At 40.2% G+C, this 19,154-nt stretch overlaps 1 protein-coding gene and 1 long non-coding RNA gene across 4 annotated transcripts in view; one reads left to right on the forward strand and one right to left on the reverse strand.

The window, feature by feature from the left end:
- SLC2A9 (solute carrier family 2 member 9) overlaps window positions 1-19,154 on the reverse strand; it is a 326,349-nt gene that overhangs the window by 245,237 nt on the left and 61,958 nt on the right. For all 3 annotated transcript variants that reach the window (XM_075194663.1, XM_075194664.1, XM_075194662.1), the window contains exon 4: window positions 18,742-18,840. In XM_075194663.1, the coding sequence (XP_075050764.1) occupies window positions 18,742-18,840 (99 nt within the window). The remainder of the gene's footprint in view (window positions 1-18,741; window positions 18,841-19,154) is intronic.
- LOC142136273 (uncharacterized) lies at window positions 1,935-8,264 on the forward strand. The gene is made up of 2 exons (XR_012687476.1): window positions 1,935-2,561; window positions 8,046-8,264. It is a non-coding gene; the product is annotated as an uncharacterized LOC142136273 (long non-coding RNA).

Genomic DNA, 19,154 nt, shown 5'->3' on the forward strand with positions numbered 1-19,154 from the left:
CATACTCCTCAGCGCCAGCTACATCAATATCCTCCTCCCGATGTACAACATTCACACCTTCATTAGCCAAATCTGTAACTGGACTGTGGGTGATCCTTCCAGCATATGCAGAGGGCGTGCTGCAAATGCTGGATGGAGTCACCTCTTCCCGTACAGTGATGGGAAGGTCAGGCTTCACAACCACCAACACCCTTGGACTCGCCTTGGGGATTTGTGATGTCATCTGTTTAGAAGGCAGAGTTCTTTGCTGTTTTGTTGTTGTTGCTGACAGCATAACTCTCTTAAATTTTTTGTAGGGGGGGGAGGAGGAGGGCTTAGATCCTTGGGTGAAGCTGGACCACTAGTCATGAACACGGGCCAGGGCCTAAGCCGTTCCTTGCCACTACGTGTCGTAAAGGGCATATTGCCAACTTTACGTTTCTCCTCAGATGATTTTAAGTTTCTCTTTTTGCTATTTTTTGAGAACTTGGGCTTTTTGGATTTTACATGCCCTGCACTAGGAGATTGGGCATCGGGCTTGCCAGACTACGTTGATGGCATTTCATCGTCTATGTCATGACTAGTGGCAGCAGCTTCAGCATTAGGAGGAAGTGGGTCTTGATCTTTCCCTACTTTATACTCCAAATTTTGGTTTTCCATTATATGTAGCACAAGAGAGCGTACCCCTAAGCCACACACACTCGGCAAAGCCTTTAAAAATTATATGCGGCACAGGAGAGTACCACTGGACTTATACTGCTGAATCAGTGAACTTTGTAATATATCAGTACCACTGGACTTATACTGCTGAATCAGTGAACTTGGTAATATTTCAGTACCACTGGACTTATACTGCTGAATCAGTGAACTTTGTAATAGCAGTACCACTGGACTTATACTGCTGAATCAGTGAACTTTGTAATATATCAGTACCACTGGACTTATACTGCTGAATCAGTGAACTTTGTAATAGCAGTACCACTGGACTTATACTGCTGAATCAGTGAACTTTGTAATAGCAGTACCACTGGACTTATACTGCTGAATCAGTGAACTTTGTAATATATCAGTACCACTGGACTTATACTGCTGAATCAGTGAACTTTGTAATATATCAGTACCACTGGACTTATACTGCTGAATCAGTGAACTTTGTAATAGCAGTACCACTGGACTGATACTGCTGAATCAGTGAACTTTGTAATAGCAGTACCACTGGACTTATACTGCTGAATCAGTGAACTTTTTAATAGCAGTACCACTGGACTTATACTGCTGAATCAGTGAACTTTGTAATATATCAGTACCACTGGACTTATACTGCTGAATCAGTGAACTTGGTAATATTGCAGTACCAATGGGCTTATACTGCAGGATTGGTTTTGCAAATTTTGTTGTAATTAATTTTTTTTTAAATTATTTTTTTGTATTTTTTTTTATAACTTTTTTTTAATTTTTTAAACACTTGGGAATAATGGGGAAATAACTATGCCCTTAGAAGCACAGAGCACAGGACACAGCAGCACCACTGAACTCAAAATTAACAGAGCACAGCACACAGCACCACTGGACTGATACTGCTGAATGTGTGAACTTTGTAATATTGCAGTACCACTCGACTTTTACTGCTGAATGTGTGAACTTGCTAATATTGCAGTACCAATGGGCTTATACTGCAGGATTGGTTTTGCAAATTTTGTTGTAATTAAAAAAAAATTTAATTAGTTTTTTGTATTTTTTTTTATAACTTTTTTTTTTTTTATTAAACACTTGGGAATATTGGAGAAATAAGAACTATGCCCTTAGAAGCACAGAGCACAGGACACAGGACCACTGGACTGAACAGGACACAGCACAGGACCCAGCAGCACCACTGAACTCAAAATTGACAGAGCACAGCACACAGCACCACTGGATTGATACTGCAGAACACAGCACAGCACAGTACAGCACAGCACAGCACAGAACTAAACAGCACAGCACAGAACTAAACAGCACAGCACGAGATCTACCAGGACAGAGGACCACCTAACACACCCTCCCTCTACCCTTGTGAGAGTATAAAATAATTGATAGTTATTAAGATGTACAAATATATGGTAAATGCCTTAAAAAAGAACTATATATAGGACTACGCTTTGAAGGAAAAAAAACAGATTCTTCCTATGGAACAAGACAGCAGCAAGATGCCAGACTGAAGCAAGCAACTGGCAGGAAAAGCATGTAATGCTGAACAGAGGATGTGGGCTTATATGTATATTTGCTGAGCTAAAGAGATTTCCTTATATGTCCTTGTTGTTAACCAGTTAATGCTGGTCACTATGTATAAATAAAGGATCAGTTTGCATGGACCCTCAGAGCTGATTTTGAAACTGCAACACCTCGTTTGTGTTTTATTCTTCACTCTCCTGTTAACAGCAAAATACCACATAGGAAATCAGGTTATCAGAGATCGATAATGAGGGCACCAAGCCTTGGTACCCCGACATTTTCTGGGGACTTCGTCTGGGATACTCAACATACCAGCCCAGGACTGACCAGAGACCTCCTAAATCTTCAGGAACAGCAGAGAAAACCGTGCGGTGAGCAGTCGAAGTTTTTTGCATTTGCAACTCACTACTCCATCTGCTCTTCCTGTAAGATATAAGGTGGGGTTCAGTAGGGGATGGTATAACGGGTATTTGAACAAATTACTGAATAACCTGTTTTCCTGATATATATTTGTTTTTTGGTGAAAAATAGATAAGTGAATGTATGTGTTTGTGTCGATACAGGATATATATAAAAGGATGCAAATACATAACTTATTGATTGACCTTGATAATCAAAAGCATTCCTCTATACTTGTTGCTGAGACCTCGCCTTGTTTTGTGCAAATGATTGTCCTTGGGTTTGAGAGGTCATTATAAGAACCCTTCGCTCCTGAAAAGATTGAGTAATAATTGTACTAGTATTAATATATTGTTTCATAAAAACATCAAAGGGAGCTGAGGGAATCAGAGATATGCTGTGGGGAGTATAAATGTCAGAAAATAATCTTAGTTGTCCAGACTGTAAATGTGTTGTTATAATTCAAAAGGCATTGACAATACAAACTAGTAAATTGATAGCGGTGATAGGAACTGACACTGATTGTTCAGTAACATATGGTAAACATAAGGAGGGAATTTTTAATCCAACGATATATACAGCAATAGTTGGAATTCATGGTTGTCCAGACTATCTAAAAACCCAAATAGGATTGGGATGGTGGCTAATATATCATTTTTTAGAAGGATAAGGCCACCTACATGTCTATTAATTAATAAAATATCAGTAAAGTATGTACCCAAGTTGATCAAGCAATACATAACAGGATTTAATTGTAAAGGTGTATAAAATTAGAATAACAGTCACTTCTCAGGCACACTAGGGGCCGGTATTCCCATAACTGCAGTAATGGGGGCCCAGGGCAGTAAAGGTATGATGGTACAGACATCATACACTCCTGCGGATCTAGTTAAGGAAAGAGAAGGTATTGTGGCTGTTAGAGAAATCTATATCATCTTTAGGAAGGCGGGATTGCCAGATTTTCAGAAAGAATATAGTATATAGATTACTAGGAATAATAAAGAACACCAAGTATCAGCATGGGTAAGGGCATGTAGACATATAGAACAAGAACAAATGTTAAAGGAAGAGATGTTAGAAGACATCCAGGGACATACAGCTGTAAACTTGCCTCCTACTCAGCCACCCCCAAGTGCACCATCAGACCCACATAGTCACCCATTAGAAGGGACATCAGGACAACTACCCCCTGTAAAGGAAATTGTGATATTTTTAATTAAGCAATATATAGCTTTCATAGATAATGTAGAAGTCAATTAGTTAAAAATGACTAACTACAGACCTTCGTAGGTAAAGAAATTCCAATTAGATAAATAGATTTAAAGGATGAGCGGTTATGCTTTAAAAATTTGGATATAACTCACTTTCAGTAAAGATAAGCAAGATAAGCTGTCTGTCCTGCTCTAAGTGAGAAAGATTTACAGATGTCTTTGTTCAATTGGTTGCAGGTCATAGCTACAATTTAAAGGATTTTGTTTATTATTATAGTATGTAACCATAAGAGGGTATGCCAGGTTTTATGTATAAATATTAGTATACCAGTTTCAGTAAAACAGAACTGATTAATCTAGACAACAGTGTGAGTCTCAGATCAATTCTCCAGTGTGCACCGTACATCTGAATTAGAAGGGATTTTACTGGTGGCAAAAGGTCTATTGCCTTTAACATACTTAGAGGCCACAGTGAGCTTCGAAAATCTTCCTGAAAAACTGTGAAGGAGTCGGGGAGAAGCAGAACTAGGAACGACAAAACCGCGGTGGGTAGAAGTTTTATTCTGCTCTAAAAAGGTCGTTGTTATTTCTGTGTCTTCTAAGATTCATCAGTTTGATGTGAAGGTTCAAGAATACTCACCCTTCTGGTTCTGATAAGATTCATTGTTTGTATTTGTTATATTTTGACATATTGCTTTATATGTCTGTTGTTGAAGAAAGGTGTACAATAATATTTAAATTAGCCACTGAAGGATTTAGAGTTAACAGTATTTGTGCTGGTAGAAATTCGAGAAAGCCTTTTAAATTCAGAGGGTCATTCTATTTTTGGCTATTGGAACTTGAGAATTGCACTGGACTATTTTTAGCTGCAGTCTTATTTTTCATATATTCTCTTTTGCGCCAGATATAATACTTTTTGTATTGGTTGTGCAAAATGAATTAGGAAAAAGAAAAGACAAATTACACATTGTGCATATTTTTGTTTTAGTTTTTGTTATGTTTCTGTCTTACAACCTGTGAGTGAGAGACAGAGAATGGAATGTCTTCCCCTTCCTATTCTGTGTAAAAGACTTCAGTGTGTTGAGAAAGGGAGGGGGGATATGAGCAGAGGGGGAATGAAGTTGCAGATTCTCTCCCCAGTTTGTTCAGTGTTCAGTGTGAAAGAGAAGGATTTATTTGACAATATATGTGGTTGATAGAAAAAAAGGTTTTTCACGTGTGCTTCGGTAATTCAAGAGTAATTGAAACATCTCAGCAGTGGTAACAACCTAATTGAAGCTGAAGCTAATTGAATGCTGGGACTTGTAGTTCCACAACTCTATGCTGTAACATATCAGTTATATTTATTTTTTTTCTTCCTCTTTTAGCAAGAAAGAGAGTGTTTTGTGGATTACTGAAAGAATAATATTTTCTGCTTTTCCATTTTTAAACTTGTATTAGTATAATTTTACCACATTTCTGGATATTGATTTGAAGGGATTTTTGTTAGTAATTTGACTTGTGGTACAATGTTAAGATTCCAGCTAGATCGTTTTAGCCTATTGTAGGTGCAAATGATTTATTTTTATTTATTTATTTATTTTTTTTGGGTGTTGCCTCTATGGATAAATGTATGCCTGCTGAAAGTATATTCAGTTGAGAGAATGTTAGGTGAACATTTGTGTGTGATTTAATGTCAGACCCCTAGACCAGGTGAATTGAAACCAAAAGAACCTCCTGCCCCACCCGCATACAACGATATGTTGGATGCAGGAGATTCAGTGACACAGGCTATTTCACAGAGTCAAATGAATGAAGCAGCTGTTGAATAAAAACAAGACACTCTTCTAATATGTAGATAACTTATTACCATGTTGCCAAATGAATGACAGGTGTCAGGAAGAGACTACATCATTAATTAACTTCTTAGGGCAGCAAAATTGCAAGGTATCACCCACAAAAATAAAAGCAGCGCAGAGTAAGGTAATATTTTTAGGACATTGTATCTCACAAGGTACCAGACACCTCACACAGGACAGGATAACTGCAATCCAGCAGGTAAAGCCACCACAGAACACCAAGGAATTAAGGGCATTCCTAGGTTTGGTAGGGTACTGCAGGGAATGGATTGCCGGAGCATCCCTCCTAATGCAACCCCTCTATGATGCTCTTAGTGAGGTAAAAGGGTCCAGGATATATTTAACTGAATCACAACTAACATCGTTTGAAACATTAAAACAAGCCATTGTGCAGGCACCAGCGTTAGGATTACCACAATATGATAAGCCATTTACCTTGTTCTGCAATGAATCTAAGGGACATGCACCAAGGGGTCCTTTCACAGGTACACTCACATAAACAGAGACCGCTGGCTTACTATTCATTACATCTAGACAGTATCATAAGAGGAGCCCCGTCCTGTATAAGGGCGGTGGCAGCCGCAGCCTTACTAAAAGATAAGGTGTCAGATATAGTACTAGACCACCCCTTAACTATACAGGTCCCACATGCAGTTACAGAAATACTAAACCAAGCAAGAACAAAGCATCTGTCCACAGCAAGGCTCACTAAGTATGAGGTGTCATTATTAAGTCATGCACATGTAACAATTAAAAGATGCAGTTTTGAACCTGCTACACTGTTTCCAGTTAAAGCAGGTTCAACAGAGGGGAGAGAGGTGGGTGGGGACCTACCCACCCTTGATGAATCAGAAAGGGAGAAATGTATCAGTACCAGACAAAATACACACAAAAATTTTCCCTTTTCTGAGTCACATGACTGTGCTGAACTAATGAAGCTAGAAATGAAGGAATTAGAAAATGTGACAGATGTCCCTATACCTAATGCAGATTGGAACTTATTTGTTAACGGTTCCAGGTATTATTATGAAGGGTCACCACACACAGGGTATGCTGTGACCACCCTGGAAGAGACTTTGATACAACAACCACTCCCACCTTTCTGCTCAGCACAAGAGGCGGAGTTGCATGCACTCACTGAGGCATGTATAATGGCAGAAAACCAAACAGCTATCATATACACAGACTCCAGGTGCGCATATGGCGTGGCCCATGACTTTGGGCCAATATGGAAGAGCAGGGATTTTGTGGGGTCAGCAGGAAAACCTATCAAGCATGCAGAACAGATAAGGGCTCTGTTTAGAGCTCTGCAGCTACCCAAGAAGGTAGCTATATTGAAAGTCCAGGCACACACTAAAGAAAAGACTAAGGAGGCTATGGGAAATGCCAAGGCAGATGCTGCTGCTAAACAGGCAGCACTTATGCCCAGGGTGCAGGTCTGTCTTGTGATACAGGGTAAAAACCCTGTAGAGCCTGTAACCCTTGACATACTGCAAAAGTTCCAGGAACAAGTCTCCTCAATAATAAAAAAAAAAAAAAAAAGGCATGGGAAAAGGAAGTGCTACATGTCAGGGAGTGCTCTGGAGAATAGATAATAAGTATTGTCTGCCCAGAAGCCTATACCCTATGATGACTCAATTGGCACATGGGCTGGTCCACAATTCTAAAGAAGCCATGACCAATATTGTCTTACGACATTGGGTAGCACCAGGATTCAATGCAGCTGCTACGGTATATGCAGCAGCCTGTGTGATATGCGGAAAATACAATCCAGGTCAGGTAGTGAAAACACCACAGAAGGACACACCAAAGCCATTGTACCCATTTCAGAGATTTCAGATTGACTATATACAGCTACCTAGGGTAGGAACATATGAGCATGTCCTTGTGTGCACAGATCTATTCTCAAATTGGCTAGAGGCCTGGGCAGTGGCTAAGGCAACAGCTAAAAACACTGCCAAGAAACTGGTAAGTGAGGTAATTTGCAGGTATGGAATACCTGAAACAATAGAATCAGACCGAGGATCGCATTTTACGGGGAAAGTAATGCAAAATATAATGAAGGATATGGGGATACAGCAAGCCTTTCATACCCCGTATAGGCCACAGGCAAGTGGAAAAGTGGAAAGATTGAATGGCACATTAAAGTTAAAAATTCAGAAAATGATTGCAGAAACAGGATAAACCTGGGTAGATTGTCTACCTTTAGCTCTATATTCAGTTAGAACAACACCAGGAAAGAAGCATAAGTTGTCCCCTTATGAAATATTGTTTGGGGGAGCCCTGAAGACAGGGTGTTATTTTCCTCAGCAATTGCAACATAATCATGCAGATCTAACTGATTATTTAATACAGCTTACAAAGATAATGACTAATGTGCACTCTCAAGTTTTCTCCTCCATTCCAGATCCAAATAACGATACAGGAACACATGCCTTGCAACCAGGAGATTGGGTCTACCTAAAAAGGCACATGAGGAAAACTTTGGAACCCAGATTTGATGGTCCATATCAAGTGGTCTTGACTACTCCCACTTCTGTTAAGTTAGGAGGACGAGACACCTGGGTCCACGCATCTCACTGCAAAAAGCTGACAGTGAAAATTGAAGCACCATGAATCCTTTTTGTGTAATAATGTGCATAGCACTAGTAACAGTACAGATAATGTATATACAGATGTATATGCCAGGAAATAAAGTTAAGAAGGTAGACTTAACCAAATGTGCAGGTATGATATGGAATAAATCAAGTAATCAAGAAGAATGTGTGATGGTAGATGCAGGCACAGTGGATGCCCACAGTTTTCACGCCTTTGCAGAAACTAATATTATGGGACAAAGAATATTTACAGATATTTAATGCAACATTTTTCAATTCCTTAGGAATAGATGTAAATATCTCCTTGATGTTTAACTGGACTGAATGCTCAATTAAGACACTGTATCAGAAAATACAAGAGAGTAACGCTCAAACTCAATTAATGACTAACAATGAACTGGTATATAGAAATATGTTTAATGTAGCTACACAGCCATGGATTCAAACTGATGGAATGGGTGTGAAGTGTACAGAAAACTGGTGCATAGGAAGTTTTCAGACATACAGTATACTGAGGACTGAGATAATGTGTAAATTCCTCATATTGCCTGTCCCACTCTATGCCCAGGTCGGTGGAACACAATTATGGACCCCGCAGATAAGAGGGGAGTATATAGATGATAATAACAACACACATAACTTAGGATTGTGTTCAAATACAGACAATGGAATAGTGTGCTCTCAAAACACTCAAGTTTATGAACCTTGTAAGCTAGAACATCCAACTAGTGTCTGTAATTGGGAGCTCCATGACAGGAGAAATATGTTTATAGAAGTAGCACCACAAATAGTGTGCTTAGTAACCCATGATAAACAAACTTTAGAAATGTATAACTTGACTAACCCATTTTCAGGATGTATCCAAAATGTTACTCATCTAGTAATGGTTTTGATCCTGTTGATTGTGTGGAATTGTTATTTGTCCTGTAAGTTTAGGAAAATGGTTAATCAGGCCATGACTCCGGTACCAACATATTTTAATCAAACTCAAAAAGTATGTACCTCATGTAAACGGAAGAACCCCTATCAAGCAAAAATAACATGTGTATACTGCAGTAAAATACTGCTAGGGAAAGAATAAATGATGCAAGGATACTTTCTCTTGTGAATGATTAATTCTCTATCTTCATGGAGACATTAGGTCAAAGTCGGGGTAAATGTAGCTTGAGATTAGGTAGCCCTGTATCATGACATGATAGGAAGGGTCAGGAAACACATGTATATTTGTTTAATGTAATAAAAGAGGGGATTGTGAGAGTATAAAATAATTGATAGTTATTAAGATGTACAAATATATGGTAAATGCCTTAAAAAAGAACTATATATAGGACTACGCTTTGAAGGAAAAAAAACAGATTCTTCCTATGGAACAAGACAGCAGCAAGATGCCAGACTGAAGCAAGCAACTGGCAGGAAAAGCATGTAATGCTGAACAGAGGATGTGGGCTTATATGTATATTTGCTGAGCTAAAGAGATTTCCCTATATGTCCTTGTTGTTAACCAGTTAATGCTGGTCACTATGTATAAATAAAGGATCAGTTTGCATGGACCCTCAGAGCTGATTTTGAAACTGCAACACCTCGTTTGTGTTTTATTCTTCACTCTCCTGTTAACAGCAAAATACCACATAGGAAATCAGGTTATCAGAGATCGATAATGAGGGCACCAAGCCTTGGTACCCCGACACCCTGATCAATGCCCGAGTGAAGATGGCGGCGACTAGCGGGGAATTTATAGGTTCCGAGTATCGCGAGATCGGACAGCGGGATTATGACTCCGAGCGTCGGTTTCAAGTTTTTATTTGGCGTCAATACCCGGATCTGTCTCGGATCCGACTCGGATCGGCAACGTTCGGGTGGGCTCGGATTCAGGAAATCCGAGTGCGCTCATCTCTACCTTGTTGCGGCATTGAAGCACCAATGGGAACTTCCAAAACTACCACCAGTTTTTTTACATCATTACATTTAAAGCAATCAACTGTGGCATAACTTGCAAATATTCATCTTGCAAAGGGTAGAAATGCCAAATAAGATTTTCCACATTTCAACCAAAAAAACACATCCTGTTCTTAAAGGGAAGAAGTATGTCTTTAACAGGATGTATGCCAAAGCTATAGGCTATATTACAGAAAAAGTATGAGATACATTACTGAAGATACTTTGAACCCAATACGAACGTGCATACTCTGTGAAGTTGAGGACAAATTGCAAAGTTTCGACCTAACAATACTGGTGTTGTTTTTAAACATCCATGTGTATCAGCAAACAGAGTAGTAATTACATGTGACATTTTCAGAAAACAAACCACAGTGAAAAATACCATCAAACCTCCAAATAGTATTGTTGCTCATAACTCTAATTTATTTTCGGAAACTATACAATCCAGAAAATCCAGAAGTTAGATATATGGTAAGGCAAAATCCATCCTTTGAGAGGTTGCAGGACTGAATAACTCATGTTGTCATTAAGGAACACTGGTGTGGTCCTCCCCACTATAAAAACTTTTTTTGTATGGGAAAATAATGTTAGGTGTGAAGTTTTGAGACTTTTTATCTTTTATCTTTATCTTGCCATGCACTTCCTTCCCTCATTACATTACTTTTGGATATAATATTGGCTGGAGGCTGATTGGTGTAGACAAAACACTGAATGGTTGCCGTTTCTAATGACTCATGAGTATACTCTCCAATCATTCTTTTTAGACAATGGTCAGAGCTACAAAAGCATTATAAAGCTGCCAAGAAGAGTTGGGGGAGGAAGATTTACCTGATCCTGGCTCAGATTTACTGCAAATGAAAAGGTTATTGAGTACCTCCAAGTGTGTCCTATAAAATATTTAATTTTTTATGCTTAGTATTCCTTTAAGTGAACAATACATTCATATGCTAAAGCAAAGTCCACAATTCCACAAAGAACCAGAAGATATAGCATTCAAAATATGGACTGAAGCTATTCTGACATTGAAATATAACTATTTCACCATAATGCATATACTATCTCTATGCAACCATCATAGCACAGATACAAACAAAGATAAAGACAATTTAAACTTTTAACTGATCTCAGAACTTTGAGAAATGGAATTCGGAGAACCTTTAGAGTATCTAAACAGGATGTAATGGGATCAAAGTTGAACAAAAGCCTCCATTGTACAAAATACAATGCAACCTTTTTAAATTGGATCTGTTATGTACTCAATTTGTGTCTCAGTAATGTCATCACAATGGTTCCTTTTAAATTTATTGGCTAGCTTGGCCAAAAAAATGAGTGCCTATGGCATTAAGGCATTTTAAGCCATATGTTGTATATGATAACTGCTTTTAACTAGGTTTTATTTATCAGTATAGTAAACTCTACTGTGTTATACTCTTGTATGGTTCATTTACAATAAAATGTTCATAATCAATCTTGTTGAGAAACTGACAGATTCATTGTTCCACGCACCTGATCATCCAGGTAACCTTCATTTTGTCTATAGCTTGTGCCCCAAAGTTTGGGTTATGTGCACTTTGGCACGAGATGAAATTGTATTCAGTCCCAACAAACATCAACAAAGCAGGTTTTTAAGTGTCCTCTAAATATCAGTGAAACTATACGAACAAACACATTCATCTCAGTCACGCAATTCAATTTTGAAAATGTCATCAATTGCCTAAAAGAAATTAGATATTGCAGCGCAGGTTATAGTCAATGGAAAGACACAATGGGCTAGATTTACTAAGCTGCGGGTTTGAAAAAGTGGGGATGTTGCCTATAGCAACCAATCAGATTCTAGCTGTCATTTTGTAGAATGTACTAAATAAATGAAAGCTAGAATCTGATTGGTTGCTATAGGCAACATCCCACTTTTTCAAACCCGCAGCTTAGTAAATCTAGCCTAATGTGTTATCATTTTATCATTAATTTATTCATTAGTGCAGTGGTTCCCAAACTTTTGCAGTTCGCGGCACCCTTAGAGTCTCCATAATTCTTTCAAGGCACCCCTCCAAAATAATTACAGAGCAGTCCTGTTTTAGAAGTAGTTGGGTCAAAAATACATAATAAGTATTTAGGTCAGGACAGAAATACTTATTTAGTTGTATGGAAAAATAATACGCATAGATCCAAGGAAAAAAATAATATTTTTATATATTTCTTTCAATTATATTTCTGTCAAAGAATAATTGACAACTAACTCACACTGTGACCTCTTTCATCTCCACACACTCTGCCCCCTCTCACGCTGCCCCTCTGCCCCCTCTCACGCTGCCCCGTCTGCCCTCTCACTCTGCCCTCTCTCATGCTGCCCCTCTGCCCTCTCTCATGCTGCCCCTCTGCCCTCTCTCACGCTGCCCCTCTGCCCTCTCTCACGCTGCCTCCTCTCGCACTGCCCTCTCTCACGCTGCCTCCTCTCGCACTGCCCTCTCTCACGCTGCCTCCTCTCACTCTGCCCCGCTGCTCTCTCTCACACTGCCTCCTCTCACTCTGCCCCTCTGCCCTCTCTCACGCTGCCTCCTCTCACTCTGCCCCTCTGCCCTCTCTCACGCTGCCTCCTCTCACTCTGCCCTCTCTCACGCTGCCCTCTCTCACTCTGCCCCTTCTGCTCCCTGTCACGCTGCCCCGTCTGCACTCTCACTCTGCCCTCTCTCATGCTGCCCCTCTGCCCTCTCTCACGCTGCCCCTCTGCCCTCTCTCACACTGCATCCTCTCACTCTGCCCCTCTGCCCTCTCTCACGCTGCCTCCGCTCACTCTGCCCCTCTCTCACGCTGCCTCCTCTCACAGTGCCCCTCTGCCCTCTCTCACGCTGCCTCATTTCACTCTGCCCCTCTGCCCTCTCTCACGCTCCTGCCTCTCACTCTGCCCTCTCTCACTCTGCCCTCTCTCACGCTGCCCTCTCTCACGCTGCCCCGTCTGCCCCCTCTCACGCTGCCCGGTCTGCCCTCTCACTCTGCCCTCTCTCACGCTGCCACTCTGCCCTCTCTCACTCTGCCCCTCTGACCTCTCTCACGCTGCCTCCTCTCACTCTGCCCCTCTGCCCTCTCTCACGCTGCCTCCTCTCACACTGCCCCTCTGCCCTCTCTCACGCTGCCTCCTCTCACACTGCCCCTCTGCCCTCTCTCACGCTGCCTCATCTCATGCTGCCCCTCTGCCCTCTCTCACGCTGCCTCCTCTCACTCTGCCACTCTGCCCTCTCTCACGCTGCCTCCTCTCACGCTGCCCCTCTGCCCTCTCTCACGCTGCCTCCTCTCACTCTGCCCTCTCTCACGCTGTCTCCTCTTACACTGCTCCTCTGCCCTCTCTCTCACGCTGCCCCTCTGCCCTCTCTCATGCTGCCTCCTCTCACGCTGCCCCTCTGCCCTCTTTCACGCTGCCTCCTCTCACTCTGCCCTCTCTCACGCTGCCCCTCTACCCTCTCTCACTCTGCCCCCCTCTCACTTTGCCCCTGCCACTCTGCCCCTGCCACTCTGCCACCCTCTCTCACTCTGCCACCACTCTGCCCTACTCTCGCTCTGCCACTCACTTTCTGCCCCTTTCTCTATGCTTTTCTCTCACTTGGCCGCCACTCTGCCCCCCTCCGCCGCGGCCAGCCAGAGGAAAAGAAAAAGAAAAAACACTTACCAATCCGCGCGGCGACGGGATCCAGCATCCACCTCACTCCCGCAGCTTGTCACTGATTGTCGGGCGCGCTGCAGGAGAGAGAAGGATGCTGGATCCCGGCGCCGCGCGGATTGGTAATTTTTTTTTCTTTTTCTTTTCTTTTTCCTCTGGCTGGCCGCGGCACCCCAGTGACAGCGCCGCGGCACCCCTGGGAGCCGCGGCGCACACTTTGGGAACCGCTGCATTAGTGCATAAAAAATTAACCAATTGTTCCACAAACGCATTTTTTTGCTATTATTATACAACTCCGTAAGTACAGTTACTATTACTAAAATTCTAATAGTTTTGTTTTTGCTTGAAGTTTCCTTTCTATTAAATGCAAATATATATTATGATGCTTGATGGACAAATTGATCACAGCGTTCTGAACGTGTTCATAGTTTTGTTATTTTTATCTATTTATAGACTTTTACATTATATAATATAAAGAAAATATCATAACCTAAAAACCTAAAAAAAGATAAAGAAAACAAAGTAAAAAGAGAATATAAAGTAATGTGTACAATACACAGTTACATGTATCATGTGTCAGACATATTGCTAATTGGGGGGTATATTAAGTGAAAGCAGAGTGGCAGATTATAAAACACCTAACCAAAGTCTCTTCCAGGTTGTCCCTGCTGAGGGTCAGGTTTTGGCTTCCCTGGGAGCCACATGTAAATGTTTCCTCAGAACTGAGAACTAAGAAGCTAACATTGATAATTAAGTTGGGTAGTCAGGAAATTCTTTGAATCCTAACATAGTGTACCAGTTGCTCGAGAAAGCTTAAAGACGTCCCTACTTCTCTAGACGTCTAGATGTCTCCTCCATCCTCATTGCATAATTTAACTTATGCTGTAGGAGGACAGTCAGACTTCCCCTTCCTAGGTTTCTTGGACGTTTTGGATCCGCACCGTCATCACAAATCAGATGTCTTCTGTGACTTCTTCCTAGACATATTGTGGGTGATCCAGGAGTCTTCTCTTTATATGGGAAGGAGAAAAAGAAGTGGTGCTATCACTCCTTATGAGGTAAATCTCTAGGTTCATGGAAGTAAATTGCCCTACCACTCTGCAAGATATGATGAACACTGACTAGGTAATGAAAACAGATTATTGCATATCCAAAGGAGGGGCGAGCAGTAGGATGAAATTTGTCTATGCCTAGGAAATAGACTATATAGAGGGCAGGCTCGATTATAGGATGTTGCATCACCTCCACTGAGCAAGATGTTAATGGGAGTCGGGAATTACCTACAAATTGACCCGTTCAAGGAATACCTGACTTTGGGTCTTCCATTTTCCCAATCAAGTGCCAATATGCCGATTTCCAACATGGAGGCCTGATGGAGTTTTGCTGTAATCGGCCATTATCAAAATCATAAACATACCTTTTTTTCCATTAGGTTATAAAAGAGCCAGTTTGGTAAAAGCAATAAGGAATATGTTGAAGTAGAATCTTCACAGCCAATAGATAATTTCAAACAAGGTTTAGAAATCCTCTGTAGCTAAGTATAAGATGATGACATTTGCTATTATGAAATATTAAATCTGAGTATTACTACAGTATACTCTGATTAATATGGTGGAAGATAGAAAGGATTTTCTTTCTTGTAAGGTAAAACTAAAAATATATTTCTTGATTTTTCTACCTCCTTCTTGGTTCATATTATAACAAGGAACTGAATGGTCTTTATCCCTTAAGCCACAGATTTCGTTGAGCCACCCCTAATCTATTATACAGTATTTATTAGGTTTCAACAATTTATGTAGTGCTTATTTATGCAGTATTTATTTTAGATGTTTAGTGGTTTTTTTTAAAAAAAACTGTACTGTAGTTTTTATGAGGGTTTTACAATGGATATCTAACCCAGTGGTGGTGTGCCATACCGCCAATTCTCCTACTGCCTTCATTGTAACACTATCACATTCCAGTCACTTACATTATATATACAGTATATACAGTGGTGGAAGTGGGGTGTATACGGGGGTATGTCATACCATCACTTCTCCTACTGCCTTCATTGTAACACTATCACATTCCAGTCACTTACATTATATATACAGTATATACAGTGGTAGAAGTGGGGTGTATACAGTGGTATGTCATACCGCCACTTCTACTACTGCCTTCATTGTAACACTATCACATTCCAGTCACTTACATTATATATACAGTATATACAGTGGTAGAAGTGGGGTGTATACGGTGGTATGTCATACCATCACTTCTCCTACTGCCTTCATTGTAACACTATCACATTCCAGTTACTTACATTATATATACAGTATATACAGTGGTAGAAGTGGGGTGTATACGGTGGTATGTCATACCATCACTTCTCCTACTGCCTTCATTGTAACACTATCACATTCCAGTCACTTACATTATATATACAGTATATACAGTGGTAGAAGTGGGGTGTATACAGTGGTATGTCATACTGCCACTTCTCCTACTGCCTTCATTGTAACACTATCACATTCCAGTCACTTACATTATATATACAGTATATACAGTGGTAGAAGTGGGGTGTATACAGTGGTATGTCATACCGTCACTTCTCCTACTGCCTTCATTGTAACACTATCACATTCCAGTCACTTACATTATATATACAGTATATACAGTGGTAGAAGTGGAGGTGTATACGGTGGTATGTCATACCGCCACTTCTCCTACTGCCTTCATTGTAACACTATCACATTCCAGTCACTTACATTATATATACAGTATATACAGTGGTGGAAGTGGGGTGTATACAGTGGTATGTCATACCGTCACTTCTCCTACTGCCTTCATTGTAACACTATCACATTCCAGTCACTTACATTATATATACAGTATATACAGTGGTAGAAGTGGGGGTGTATACAGAGGTATGTCATACTGCCACTTCTCCTACTGCCTTCATTGTAACACTATCACATTCCAGTCACTTACATTATATATACAGTATATACAGTGGTAGAAGTGGGGTGTATACGGTGGTATGTCATACCGCCACTTCTCCTACTGCCTTCATTGTAACACTATCACATTCCAGTCCCTTACATTATATATATAGTATATACAGTGGTAGAAGTGTGGGTGTATACAGTGGTATGTCATACCGTCACTTCTCCTACTGCCTTCATTGTAACACTATCACATTCCAGTCACTTACATTATATATACAGTATATACAGGGGTAGAAGTGGGGTGTTTACGGTGGTATGTCATACCGCCACTTCTCCTACTGCCTTCCTTGTAACACTATCACATTCCAGTCACTTACATTATATATACAGTATATACAGTGGTAGAAGTGAGGTGTATACGTTGGTATGCCATACCGTCACTTCTCCTACTGCCTTAATTGTAACACTATCACATTCCAGTCACTTACATTATATATACAGTATATACAGTGGTAGAAGTGGGGTGTATACGGTGGTATGTCATACTGTCACTTCTCCTACTGCCTTCATTGTAACACTATCACATTCCAGTCACTAACATTATATATACAGTATATACAGTGGTGGAAGTGGGGTGTATATGGTGGTATGTCTTACCGCCACTTCTCCTACTGCCTTCATTGTAACACTATCACATTCCATGTATTTACATTTTCCATACCGCCATTTCTAAATTTTCTTTTCGCCCACTGACCTTACCCTAAATTTTAGCGTTATCTATAAATAGATATAAATTATCTATAAATAGTGTACCATGTGGTAATTTTAATTACAAACTTCAACTACTTATGATACCCAAAAAGTGTTTAAAATGAACTTAGAAGTAAAGAACCCACATGCATAGATTACTCAATTTTAATGGAAAAGGCTATTTAAATGAGATCCAGGGGATGGAGAAGGCACATTACGGATGGCCACAGAGCATTTACATCTCCCCAAAAAGATTTGAATTTTACAGGAGGTTCCAGTAGTTCAGACAGTTTGATGTCACTCATTACTAATTTAAGACATAGCAAACCCAAGTAATATTTTATGAGAAACTTAAACACTGAAATTAATGAAGGGTTTGGTCTTAAAGGAGTAGTTGCCAGGAATTTCATGTATTGTTTTCATTCTTTCCCCGTGGAGTATTTCCAGTCAGTCCTGCAATCCCGCAAAAGTAGGTGCAGATTAAATTTGATGGGGAAGTGGCAAAAATTAGGATGTGGACTTGTGAATGGACTAAGCCAGGCCTAGCTAACCTGTGGCTGCTCTCCAGGTGTTGTGAAACTACAAGCCCCCACATGCTTTGCCAGCATATAGCCAGACAATTGCAGGCAGGGCATGCTGGGAATTGTAGTTTAACAAACCCTGGAGAGCCACAGGTTGGTCAGGTCTGGCCTAAGAGGACAACAAGGTTCCTTTGAGCAAACAGTAAAGCTGTACGTGTCAGAATGTTTTGCTTTTTCCACAGAGCCTCTCATCCCGCCATCTACCTGAAACTACCTGATTTTTGCACAAACTTAAAGGTAGCTGAGAACTGGAGTCGATCTATAGTTTCTATGGTAATCCTTTTGCATCAGGAAAATACACTAAAAGCAATATCATCTTTTATTATGTTTCACAGTGTATTGTGCTTATAGCTGCGCAGGACGCAGTACACTAGAATGTAACGTATTGTATGTTTTTTGTTTTTTGTACCTTTATACAAAACAAAAACTTTTTCCATTGAAGAAAAACAAAACATTTCTCTGAATAATTATGTGCCAATTATTGTTCGACAGCTCCTGCCAAAAATGTTTGCATTAGTTCTCCTTAAACAATGCCCAAAATGGATATAGAAATTGTTCCTTCTTATTTAAGCTATTGCTTATGAGCACATCAACCATTTTCAAACTGACCACAAAAGCTGCTGTGTTATAAATATTATAATAAATACGGAGGACTTACTGATGCAGGTGCATTCACAACAGATAGATTGTAACCATATAGGAAGGACGATCCCAGGGCACCAACAAGAGAGGCCATGATAAGATTCCATGTAAAGTCCTAGATGAAAAACAGTTCTGTAAATGCCACAAAAGTAACAATGCATCATCAACAACATCATCAAGCTGCAAGAGGCACCGTATGATAACGTAAAGCAAATTGATCAAAAATACAGTTTTAATATGTTGCATAAATGAAATATATTTAAGTTTGTAATGTATTCATTAGAAAAAAAGAAAATCATTGTATTATATGTATGATATTATTATGATGCTCATCCTCTGTTTAGTCTACTTTTCTAGCCAGCAGGTGGCAGTGTTGTCACTGTTGAACTTAAGTGTATTGCCAGACAGGGTCTTTATAATGCTGAGAAT

Source organism: Mixophyes fleayi, chromosome 1 (assembly GCF_038048845.1).
Source record: "Mixophyes fleayi isolate aMixFle1 chromosome 1, aMixFle1.hap1, whole genome shotgun sequence".
In the NCBI taxonomy this organism is placed as follows: Eukaryota; Metazoa; Chordata; class Amphibia; order Anura; family Limnodynastidae; genus Mixophyes; species Mixophyes fleayi.